The sequence below is a fragment of the Cryptomeria japonica genome, chromosome 4 (genome assembly GCF_030272615.1).
Source record: "Cryptomeria japonica chromosome 4, Sugi_1.0, whole genome shotgun sequence".
Classification (NCBI taxonomy): Eukaryota; Viridiplantae; Streptophyta; class Pinopsida; order Cupressales; family Cupressaceae; genus Cryptomeria; species Cryptomeria japonica.
This window is the reverse complement of record NC_081408.1, coordinates 647,136,817-647,150,030: the sequence shown is the minus strand read 5'-3', so window position 1 is coordinate 647,150,030 and position 13,214 is coordinate 647,136,817. Positions and strand designations below refer to the sequence as shown.

The following is a 13,214-nucleotide window of genomic DNA, read 5'->3' as shown; positions in this document are numbered from 1 at the left end:
CCACCATCTTTGTGCACTTACCCGAAGATAGAATTATATATCACCATAGAGGTCTTCTCTCAGGAGCTTGAAATAAAAGAAAAGTATTTTGAAGTTTGGTGGAAGTTTGAATATTATAATCATGATGACCTCATCCAAATTGGTGTCATTCCTTCACGAAGCATGTATATTGAGCAACGAAAGGCCTTGGAACACCAGATGAATATTCTTGAGCATCTGGTCAAGGATATGAGGAAAGCCCTAAAAGAATGTGTGGATAAGAAGAAAGAGATTGCAACAAAAATCTCTGAGATTCCATCTGCATTTCTTGATGAAAATGAGAAGGTACTTGAAGCAGATGTAATTATCAAAGAATTCAGCTTGCTCATGACTACTAGGGTTGATATGGAGGATTTCTCTTTATCCTCAATTGATAAATTGGTTGATCTCCAGTTCATTTTGAATTTTTTGGATACTATTTTGAGGAAGCACAAAAGTGTTGCACCGACTTGGAAGATTGCATTATCAGGGTTAAATTCATTACAAGTAATACCCAGAGACCTGATGGAATTAAAATAAAGAATTCTTTTTAGGAGTTTGAGGAGTTCCAGAAGTGAGATTCAACTTAAGAGAAAATGACACTTAGTCATTTTCATATTTTTCTTGTGATTTTTCATTTTACCCATTGACACTTCACTTGTGTCTTTTTGTATTTGCTCTTGTGCACCTATTGAGTGCACAAGTCCTAAGTCAATTTGAACTCTACTTTTGAATTAGTCTTAAAATTATTTATAATTTCCTATTTTCATGTTGCACCCCTCTTCTATATATATGAGGGTTATTATTGTAATAAGGATCTTTTTTCCATCTTTGTTTATGCAACACAACTCTGCCAAAGTGAAGAGAAAATTGAGACTTGGTGTTCTTTTTTGTAAATTTGCAATTTAATCAAGAAAGAGATGAGCTTGGCATTCAAACTTTGTTTTGAGTTCAATCTTTTATGTTGTATGAATGTTCTTATGTCATTGGTATCATATGTTCTTGAATGGTTAAAGTTGGTTATAGTTATTTGTATTGAATATTGAAGATCTTTTGAGTGTTTACAAGTAATCTTTTCAGAGTTACTTTGAAAATTTTAAAAATTGGAATTAGGTGAGAAGAAATTGCTTTAAGTCTTTGAGCTTATACAAGTTGTCTCTGAAATTTGTATTTGAAGGATAGAAAGTAGAGTCTTTGTGCTATACGAACTATCTAGCTAGAGTAAACTATCTTTTAATATATTTTTGAGTCTCTGGGCTGACAATATATTTCGGTTATAGTGGTTGATAGGAATCTTAGTACATGGAAAGAATCTTTGAGTTCTTAAGTGTACAAATTCCTATCCCTAGGTCATTTTTAGAAAAGAGAAGTAACAAAAGACTTTGTTCTTTCACAGACACTTTACTTCCCAAATTAGTTAGTACTACAACTTTTCAAAGTTATTTAAGGGAAAGTCTATTCTTGAAAGAGAATTGAATACATCTTGTTTTGAAAGACTTGAGAGTCAAGTTGTTATTGTACCCTAGATTAGGAGCCTTCCCTTATAATTAGGAGGAATTATATCTTGCCTTCTGAGAGATATCATTCTGTATGCTATTGTGAAACACACATTTTGTGAACCTTCATCAATTTACAAAATTTTCACCCAACACATCTAGAAACAAAGATTTACATTAGCTTCCATGGTGATGATGGTAATCTTTATAAATCTGTCGGCAAATAAAATTGTGTTTAGCTTCTTCTTCCTAGCAACCTTGCTCTGATATCATGTAAAATTTTGCAACTAATCCACCAAAATAGAGTCTAGATCTAGCTGGAAAATAAAAGCAAAACTTGCATATTGATATCTGAAGGAAAAAAAAAACAGAATGAATCCAATTAAATCATTTACACTACAAAATATGTATGAATTACAAATGATTTATAAATTACAAGAGTAAAAATTATGCACGAGATGCATAAAATTTCTAAAGAGAAAGTGAAGAGATGGAGAGAAAACTGCTTGGTTAGTCTTACATGCACAAATGCACATGCACCATCATTTGCCCGCAAATTATGTTGCAAGATAAAATGTTAGCTGCACTAACACAATCCTTTCCCAAAATAACTATAGATTTGGTTGTGTCACATGAGCTATGTTTAGCCATTACGTCCTTCTTGTTGCATTGGTCGTCACACATACCAACAACTCACCCTTCCTCTCCCCACTTGTCGCCATATAATGTCCATTCAATTCTGCCATCACCCTTCATAAATTGTTAACTCACTTTGCATAACTTCTTCATGTCTAATTGAGTACCATACAACTGACCTAGTTTGATTTGGGATAAGTGAAAACTTAGCAGACATCCTATTCACCATCACACCCCAACACGACCCCTGCCACCTCATGCCCTAGTTGGCCCCACTATCAATCTCGACAATGTTCGTCACTAAAACATCAACCTCTTGATTCCCTTCATGGTAAATACAAGTTATTTTGGACTCATCAAAACAACTTAATAATTTTCTAATAGGTTTGAATCATTTTTCTTATCTCCAATTTGGTATGCTACTCTTTCTAATTACACTGATCGTTATAAGTGAGTCTCCTTCTAGGTGTATTTTGTTTGCTCTCACTTCCATCCTATTTTGAATTCAAAGTAATGTCACTCTGAATTTAGTATCATTGTTCATTGTGACCCCCAAATACTTTAATTTTTCATTGATAATCATTCTATTATGATCTCTGGCAATGCATCTGGCTCTACTTGATTCCAAATTTCCTCTTGTTGCTCCATCAAAATTTACCTCAATCCACCCTTCTTTAGGCTATCTCCATTTCACACTCTCTCTCAGGTTAAGGAGAAGATTAACGTTTTGTGCCCCATTAACAAGATTAAAGCAACTGCGTTGTTATTTAGAAGAGTAAACTGCACTTGTAATGATTACTTTATATTTCCTACCAACATCGTGCTTATCTTAAAAGCCTTTTACCAACTCTCAATGTTCTGCAATTACATATTACCATAAAACAATAACTAGCGCTTGCACCAAAGGTGTGATGGTTAAGCCGATAGCAAAATATACCTTTGAAATATAAATGAGTTGATATCGCAAAATTTCAATCAATTTCAGATGCCACAAATTCAGAGCACGAATTTATGTCTGTTCATCACATGCAACATACAGTACAAGTTAATATAGTCTGTCTAATTAATCTCTACGGTATAAGCTAATAGAGTTTGTAACTTATGTCAATAAGTGCAGAGCTGATTTAGTCAACAATATTTTATTTTAAGATATTTGAAAGGAACATCAAAATTTATAAATTTGTTGTTAATTGAATTTTTCCTAATTTGAAAAATATGACAATAGATTCATAAAATCCATGTGTACTTAACAGTATACTTTAGGTTTTTTTGTTATTTTTTATTTTTTTGTAAACTTTAAGATATCTTATTGTACATTCACTATAAAAACAATTACTGGACTATAGCAATGCTTTTACTTTATCTTGCAATAATTCCTCAGGCCATGAGAAACATCACCTTAGGCATCATACCCCCATCTCTTGCCCTCATACACTTCCAATTTCATGAGGCAGGGTTGATAAGGGGGGATTGTTTTAGGGTTGTCATGCCTTTTGAATTTAATAAGAAAGTTAAGAATTCATTTATGTTGAAAAATAAAATAAAGAGAGATAAATTAAGGAGATCTATATTAATTAGATGTTTATTCACAAATAAAGTTTTTTTAATTTTTTTTCTAACTCAAAAATAATTATATGTATAATAGTTTGATTTAATTGTCAAGTGGGAAAATTAGATTTAAATATTGTAATTATAATGGTTTTATTTTTTCAGATTTACTATCTTGTAAAATTAACATCACATTGAATTCACTCAAAAGTTTTTATATAGAATAGGTAATTTTTTTTTTTGGTTTGAATCAAGTCTTCATGTTAAAAATTAGGCATTACATTAGGTAATTAAAAGGTCAACAATTTTGCAAAAATATCCAATTTAAGAGGGATAACCTATATACAACAAGATATTACATGTATGCTATGCATTCATATCCAGACAATAATAGATGTAAACAACCTAGGTTTGTTTGCCAGAATCTATGAAGGCATTAGGTGTTTGATAATGAACGAATAGATACAAAATATGCAGTTTACTCACAGATAATTTAATGACCAATGTTCAATAGATACTTTAAAAATATGTTTACACAAAATGAATGAGGCATCATATACCATTTATACCATATAGCATTTGCAGAATTAAAAAATGATCCGACAAATTTTGAACCTTGTGACTTAGGGGCATAACATCAAAATCTTGACTAACTGTCATTATGTCAATTCCAAGCCAGACAAATCTATAATCAAATTCAAAATAGGCTGAGAAAAAGAGTATAAGAAGTGTAAGGCTCGAATTTGATCCTAGATTAAAAACTGTCATAATAGCCAATACTTCATCAGAAATATTTTCTATAGGAATTGGTCCAAGTGAAATTCATATAAACTCTTCGAAGGGGTAATACTTCTTACAAGTCTAAGATATCAAAACCATACATACATCGTACTCGGTCTTAGGAATGAGCTAGCCATGTTTGAGGAAAACGTTACCTGCATGAAACAACATTGAAATGAATTAAAAAACATCATAACAAAAATGCTTGTCAAATGTTTGCTTCTACAACCAACAATCATAAAATTAAGAAGGGGGATCTATAATTTTGAAAACTATATTTAACTATAAAAATTTGGACTTCAAAAAGTATTGTAATATTGATCTCCGTCATAATAAACATTATAATGAAGAATGTGATCACTTAAAGGACTTAAATAAGATGAGAAAAAAAACCATATGATTATAAAAAGAGATAACTAAGACCAACCTGGGATAGCATGTACCATACACTCTCAAACACCTGGCATTCAGAGATGCTGCTTTACATCTACCTGTACAAACAGCCTTGCAACACCCACAAAATAATTATTAGCCATTTCATCGAATCAATAACCAACTTCCATGGTGGTGAAGGTGAACACTTAAGTTTCTTTGTCAAATGTTGTCAATAATTTTGCATATAATGGGATTAAGTGATCAACTTTTAGAGGACAAGTGTCTATTTGAGAGTGCATACCAATCATTTGAAGAAGCCTGTGGTGTATCCCATTTGTTTGCAGCTGAAATCATATCAGAAAACTCATTCATAATTGATTGAATATTTATAGTTCTCTCTATCCCTCCTATATTATAAAACATGGAGATTTGACATAATGAATGAGCATATGCTTATTCCAAGGGATTTTGATCCTGAAGCCTAAGAAGCTTCTACAGACATCTGTGGTGTACCTGAAATGAACAGATAAATTAGAACAAAGCTAGGAGTGCCTTAAAAGATTGCTGCTATCAATATTTAGTTGATCAGAATATAAACATGAAACAAAACCTTTACAAAGAAATATCACACCAAAGAAAGGGAGAGATGTTAACAGGCAAAAAGAACATGGTAACATCAATTAGGTTAGTTTGCAAACCAAAACCTAATTTAGATTGATGTCACTTAAACCACTTGCTTGTGATAACTGTAGTCAATGTAGCATCTGACATAATAGAGCAGAAAGCCACTTTTCTATTGTAATTTATAGAAAATAATTGAAGTAATCCACCTTGAGAGGAAGCATCAAACTGATTCGTTTAGACCATGGAAAGCATCTCACAGATACAATCATAGAAAAGAACTAAATTTGGCAAAACCCATTTTCGGAATATACAATATCCATTGTCACCCCATTTTTATCTTGGGAGGCAGTAAACAAAATTAAAAGACATATGAACACACATTCAATGATTACCTGAGAAACTAGTGACATTACAAGACAGGCAAAGAGAAGGGTAAATAAAAAACCTGGAATATGCTTGCAAATTCTTTGCAAATGGTTGGTTGCATTACTATTGTACTTTCTCACATTCCTCAAACTCTCTGTAATGCACGGGCTTTTTTTTATTTGGTTCTGGTTCTAGTGAAATCAAATTAAGTTTGGTTGGGGTGGTGTAGTTGAGGTGGTTCCCAGAACAACTAGCATGTTCGGTATGCAAAGTAAATAGCCATGTTTCAACAAATTAACAACACATACAAACTTGATAGGGTTAACCAAAACGGAGGGCATGCCTTATCAAAATTTTCCGTGATTAAATTGACTAATAACTGGTGGGAGAGCGTAAGACAATTCCGGTGGGATTGCCTCCCACATGGAATCTAATAATTTCTCGATAACAGTAAAAAATTACCGGTAGGAGAGCGTGAGACAATTCCGGTGGGAGTGCCTCCCATAGGGAATAGCCTATCAGATAATTAGATAACTAATTTTTAGCAAGACTAAACAATTGTATTTATCTATGATTGTTGATGTGCTATACATATAAAAGTGTCCCAGTCATAACCTTGACTAGTGATCTAATATAAGCTAACCGTATTTACTATGTATTACTCTGTATTGTATGTTTTGATCATATTCAAAGGCATATTTAAAATTATAATCTTTGTTTCAATTGAACCATTCATTTCATAAGAATACTAAAAATGCAATTGTTTTTTATCAGCCGATAGGCTTTATTTGGTGAGAAATCCCCCATTGGAAACATCTAGTGTCTTACGTTGGGATTGTTTGCGTTGTCGAGAAAACCTTTCCTAAAGCTAGCCAAAAATGATGGATTCATTTCTTGAGGCAAGGGCAGAGGTGGGGTGGTTGAAGGTGGCGTGGCCAACGCAGGTGCCATGGCCTTTTTCCCACCATAACCAAACCCTTTTCTAGCCTCGATGTCTAGCCTGTGTCGATGACATTTTCTGTATTTTTCTGGGCTACCTCCACAATTTGGCCATTCTACAAAGGCAATATGGGCTTTACATGAATGCCAAAGAGGACATACTTGTCATAGAAGCATACAGGTAATTGCATGACATGATTCCTTATCTATCTGACTAGGTGCTCAATGATTTAAATGACACTTTTCGCCTTTCTTCTCTACAACACTTCCACCCACACCATCTTTGCCATAGCTGTGAGTTCTTTTCTTTTGGTTTGTTTGTTAGTTAGGGTTTATAATTGGGGAAAATTTTCACTCTCACCATTGAATGACTTTATTGAAGGCGTTAAGTTAATTGTGTATTTTACTATTTTGCAAGATAAAGAGGGCAATGTAGCTTTGTATTGGGGAAGTGCCTCAGAGAGGTCGCTGGTTTTCTTAGATTATCCAAATATTTTGCAGGATGGATGTGATAAATCCTTTCTTCCATTCCAACCTGGTGAACTACAAATTTCCCTCTTTTTCCTTTAGACAAAGGGATTTGTGAGTCAATTGCATGGAAATGAAAGCAAAATCACGATAAGGATCTATGTATGACCCACATCAAGATCTAACATTGGCGTGCTCGACAAGCAAGCAACGTCACAATGTTAGACGTAAGTGAAATCGTAAGGGAGAGTGGAGAGCAGAGGAATCTGAGAAATATCCCCAAGAAGTCTAAGGAAGCACGTGAATGTCGAGCAAGTCAAAAGTGAATTGAAAATATCAGTCAAAAGCACATTTCCTCTCTCACCTGGGCTCCATACACTTTTTTCTGCTCTTTATGTTCCATCAGTTTACAAAACCTTTTAAGGTCTCTACATTTGAGTCACGCATGACGCAACTTCTTCTTTCCTTAAAATTCACTTTCGATGTGGGGTCTCGAAAAACCATCCTAATATGGTTTTATAATATGTGTCAATGGAGAGTGGTATTAATGTATGTTTTAAAATCAATATAAGGTTTTGAATGATTCTATTTGAGATCAAATTTTAGTCAATGTAAAGTCTTTACATCATAAGAAATGAGGTCAAGATAATGTTTCTAACAATTTTGTTAAAAATAGATATCCCTCAATCTTTAGTTCATAAGGGAAGAGGTTTAATCTTAAGGCTTGTGTTGCCATATCAAGTATTTAAATGATTCTAAAAGTTTGATGTAAAACCCACCAATATGTTTGATGCATCTTTGATAGTCTCCAATCTTATAATTTTTTTCATTTGCATTGCTTAATTTATAAAGTTTAATATGTCTATGGCTATTGATTATCACGTGGTATCCCATGCATATAACACTTGACAAAACAAACAATTTATTTTTATTCCAATTTCCTTTCCTCTGACATCTCCTATTCTTCCATTGACTCCGGGTCTTCTTGCAAAGAACACCAAAGAGGATGATCTTATTGAGCACCTCTAGGCTAGTCAAGCAAACATCTCCCTTTGGGAGTTCAAACAATAGTGTCCATTAGTAGGCCTGATAGAAAATGTCTAGTTCATATTCTACAAAGCCTCTTGAGGAGACTACTCTTCTTAAGTGCATCCATACAAATACATCAAATATCACTTTTTTCTACTATGAACCTCATTTTCTTAAGTTTAGAGATAAAATGACCCTCTTATGATCATTGTTGTTATTAACTCAATTAAAATAAAATAAGCTTATTGATAATAATTGTAATCTAAACATCTACAATTTGGACTTCCTTAAATATATAAATGTTGGTACTTCTATTTCTCTATTGGATCTTTCTATTATTGAATTAGGTCTTATTACATTATGTAATATGGTTTATTTCACATTGAGATTCTTTCTTACAACCTTCTTTTAGCTAAGTCTTGGATTCATTCCATGCGAGCAATTCCATCTATTGCAATGATAGTTAATTAAATTTTATCATAATGGTACAACATTAACAATAAAAGTTGTTCTTGATCTCTTACAATATTGTCAATAAGATAAAATGAGTCATGAAAATATTTCTTTTACATCTTATTCTCTTCATAATTTCATATCTTCTTCACCAAAACCACATACACCATTATCATCCTCTATTGATGATGTTGTACGTATCTTTTATCATTAAAGCTTGAGATATTTACAATATTCCAATGATTGCAATATTTTCATTTCTATTTTGTTGCTATCTAAAGAAGGCATTTGGCTGGAAAGTTAGTTGTTGGCCAATAAATTGTAGATGTACTTCAAGGATGCCTGAGCATTAGCATCACATTTTATTGGTACTATAGAGTGATGTATATAAATATGTTTATGTCTTACTTTGCAAGGCCCTTGAAGAAAAAAAATTGTCATATCCTTCCAAGATGTTTATTAGGTATTGAGAAAGGAAATATATTTTTCATATATTAGAAATCTCTTAAGTAGGAAGAAAGCATCTTAAAAAATCTTTCTTTAAATCTGCGGCTCTGGGATTAATTTCCTTACTTGGTAATAAGAATCACTAATACAACTTAAAAATCATCATTCAAATATACATAGATTAATATAAGTTGGATTCTCTCAATTTCTAAAACTTGTCCCTATTTCATTCAATCCACATTTAAAGCAATTACATTATTAGAAGAATAAAATGCACTAATAAAAAAATTTATATATAGAAATTACCTTCTATTTTATGAAAACCATCATAACTATCTTAAATATATTTTGCGAATTCTTATAATTCTACAATAAAATAAATGTTCCTATAAAATTACTATCATTGAATTAAGTTTGTAGTAATTAAATAAATTATTTTTACTACGTCAATTCAATTGTATATGTTGATGTACTATGATCTATAGTATAATCCAACCACTTTTACTGCTCCAAATCATATTCAATATTCACGACTTGCCAAACACCTTATTTTAAAATTATATGAAATTTAACGATTCATTTGCCAACAAAACTGAAATGCGAATTTTCTATAATTTTTCATGCCATTTCATTTCCTTGGCATTTGTACATAGAATTTCATTCTCTATCTGAAGCACTGTGGTTGAATTTTGATGATAAACAAATTTCACTACTTCATCAATGTCACATGAAGATTGACTCCAAGACATCCAACATCCTACCAAGAATACATTTTTTATATATCAGCGAAAACATATTGAATTGTAGCCTAATGCACTCAGGATAGGAAATATCTGCAGAGAATTGCAGGATGCCATTATGCCTTAATTAGCCTGAAACTATTGTCCTCTATTCTATCATTCTCTGCTTGGAAGGTACTCTGTTCATCTCTGTCTCCTGATCCAAAGCTTTTCACATATTTGCCATGGCCGAAACTCAGAGGACACCAGCATCCATTTTTGCTGTATATTCGAGGAAATTCCCGAGAAGTTGTGGAATGCAGATAATGATTCAATAAGCGAAGGCCTCGGGTATTGGGGCAAGTTTGGTTCTCCATGACTGCTTATGCTTCTTGCGGTCGAACTTCATCCCTGTCGATGTTGTGCGCTTCGACTCCACTGCCAAAATTGCAAATTGATTAAATTGATATGAAACTGATTTCTGAATTTGGCGTCCATCCATTTCAGGCATCACTTTAGCACCTCGCCGTTTTCTGCTATTTCTGTGCTTGTTCTGTTTTGATTGCAAGGCCGCAGCTGCTTTTACGACCATGGCAGCCATCTCAGAAGGCAGTAAAGGGTATTTCAATTTTGTGAGTGGAAGGAGAAAATAGAGGCGATCCAGCTGCAATTCGTGGTATGCAGGAAGAGGGGCTAAACAGTCGTTAAAATTGATGGAGTCAGAGAGGCAGATGAAGAAGGCTTCCCTTCCCTTTTCGTTTAAAACTTGAGCTACCTTCACTGGATGTTCATATTCTCGAAGCGCACCATCGTCCAGTATTAACTTTGCAGTGGGACGAGTTTAGGGGGAAGAAGAAGAAGAAGAAGATAGAGTACTGCCCATTTCCTTTGGATTTCTGAAACTTTGAGAATGAGTAAAGGTAGATGTCCAGTCACTCTTCGTTTGCTTTTATAGGAATTAAATGAGGTCAATTTACTCGTTAAACAGAGTCTGCAAACGTAAGCGAATACGTCATAAGGATGGATGGGACTTTAGTGTAGAATCATTGGCGTGGTCGTCAAGGAAAGAAAGTCACAATCACAGACGTAACTGAAATCGTAATGGAGAGTGAAGAGGGAAGAAATGGACGACAAAATAATAATCTGCCAAACATCACCAAGAAAGTCGGACGAAGCACGTGAAGGATGGCCGAGTCAAAATTAGATGAAAATATGAGTCAAAAGCGCATTTCCTCTCTCGCCCGGTCCCTCACACTAGGAATGGACAAAAGTTAATTTCCTATTTAGGGGAAAGGATCCAGTAGTTGTGTACCCTAACTTCGCGCTTCTCAAAGTCTTATTTGGAAATTTCAAATCACTCCGATTTTTTTACAGCAGCTTACTTGGCAAGTCCCCTGCTTATAACTAAGGTTTCAGGGTCACATCATCAAATATGATGCCACATCAGCATGCTTTTTGCCAAGGTGTCCAAAACGGCCCCCAAAAAAAGTGAGACCAATAGGCGTGCAATAGAGACCCCAATAGTTGTGCAGCTGATGTGGCATCACCTGATTGGTTATTTCTTATGGTTTCGAATTTCCGCGTTTATATCACCTAAGTTCTCTATCTTTCCACGTGTTTTGGTTTGTCTTCCTCTTTCTTCAAATAACATACTAGTTTGATACTATCATGTGGTTTCTTCATGATTTATGAATTCAACTAATTGATTTTAGTAATTTTCCATAAGAGCATTTAACATGATGAAATTCATAATGTGCAAAACTATATGAGTTTTCAAATGAGATACCCAATAATCATCATAACTTCCAATGCAAGGATCAAATTCGGGAGTGCAACTCTTTTCTTCATGAAATCAATAAGCTTCAATATTTAATAATTCATTATCCTAGTATTTCACCTTCTTTGTGGTTTAGATTTAAAGTTTATAATGCACAAACTCTCTCTATCCTCTTACTCTGTTTCTAGAGGGTTTGGTGATCTAATTTCCACAAGTTTCACTATGTTTATCAACAAACTTTAAGAAAATATTTCATAATTGCATCTTTATTTACATGAACATATTTTAAAACAATTTAAAATGGTTTCATATCAGGAAATCGAATATCATGATTCTAATTCTTTCATTTAATTATTGTCTAAATCTAAACAAATAGAACATTCTTTTATCTTTTAGATCTCTACAACAAAATTTGCTAGAATAGAGCCTATCTCTGAAATACGATCCAAGTCTGTTATGTCTACAATACGTATAGATTCCAATGCTTTTCCCCTCTACGCTATTCTATCTCATGAGTTCTCTCTTCTCTACTTACTACTCTATATTTCCATTCTCTATTCTTAGTTCTTTCTTTTCTATACTTTGCAAATTTCTCTCTTTTCCACAACACCGTCTTCTCTCCCTTCTATTTTGTGTGTTTTATGTTTAGTAACAGTCTTATTTATGCTATTTTCAAACTATAATTCCTCCTAGTTTTGGGCTCATTTTAACCATCATTTACCGTTTCTTGTGCCAACTACACAGTTGCACCTCCAAGTTATCATAGCATGTGGCAAACCGAATGCACCACATCTAACAGTTCATATTCAACCCAACAACTTAACTCACTGTTAACAACAGTCGATATCATTGTTTGGGCTTTACTTCCCTCTTAACTCGCTGTTAATAGCTGTCGATATCATTGTTTTTGGATTTACGTCTCCCTTCACATGGGCTTGGAACCCTTTAATCTTTCCACATAATATATTGACTACAGTTCGATTATATCAGTCTAACGACTACGCTTTGCATTCATCATTTGATGCCAACGATGCATAGTATTAAACATGCATTGTTAAAATTTTAACTCAAACTCTACTTGTTATATTCATAGAGAAGTCCGTGATGAAATCAAATGCAAAGTGTTTGTTGCATGAGCCGATATCATTATCGACTCCCCCACCCTTAACTCATATTTTTCTCTGAGTCAAAAGTAATATCGTTTCCTTAGCAAGTACTTACCAAGTCTTAGTGGTAGTTACATCATACCAAGTCGACTTCACTATGTCGACTTCCTTATATCATGCAATATGATTAGGTATTACTAACAACACGTTATTAAAAAAGTTTGCCACCTTTATATATAAACATAAACATAAAGATTATGTATATGAAAATATGTACATAATTTCAAAAAGTAAAGTAATCAAATTTATTAGTAAACCAATATAATTATATATATCATAATTACCTATGTACATATAAGTATATGATCGAGTCATTATTATTTGAACTCATATACATATATAATACGTATAATTATATACATATGTATAAATA

General features: G+C 33.3%; 1 protein-coding gene across 1 annotated transcript; it reads right to left on the bottom strand.

Moving 5' to 3' along the window:
- Positions 1–9,713: 9,713 nt before the first annotated feature.
- LOC131047727 (uncharacterized) lies at positions 9,714–10,739 on the bottom strand (the record flags this gene model as incomplete). The annotated part of the gene is made up of 1 exon (XM_059219375.1): positions 9,714–10,739. A coding segment is annotated over one exon (510 nt), but the record flags the coding sequence as incomplete, so codon positions are not given.
- Between the last annotated feature and the right edge of the window lie 2,475 nt (positions 10,740–13,214).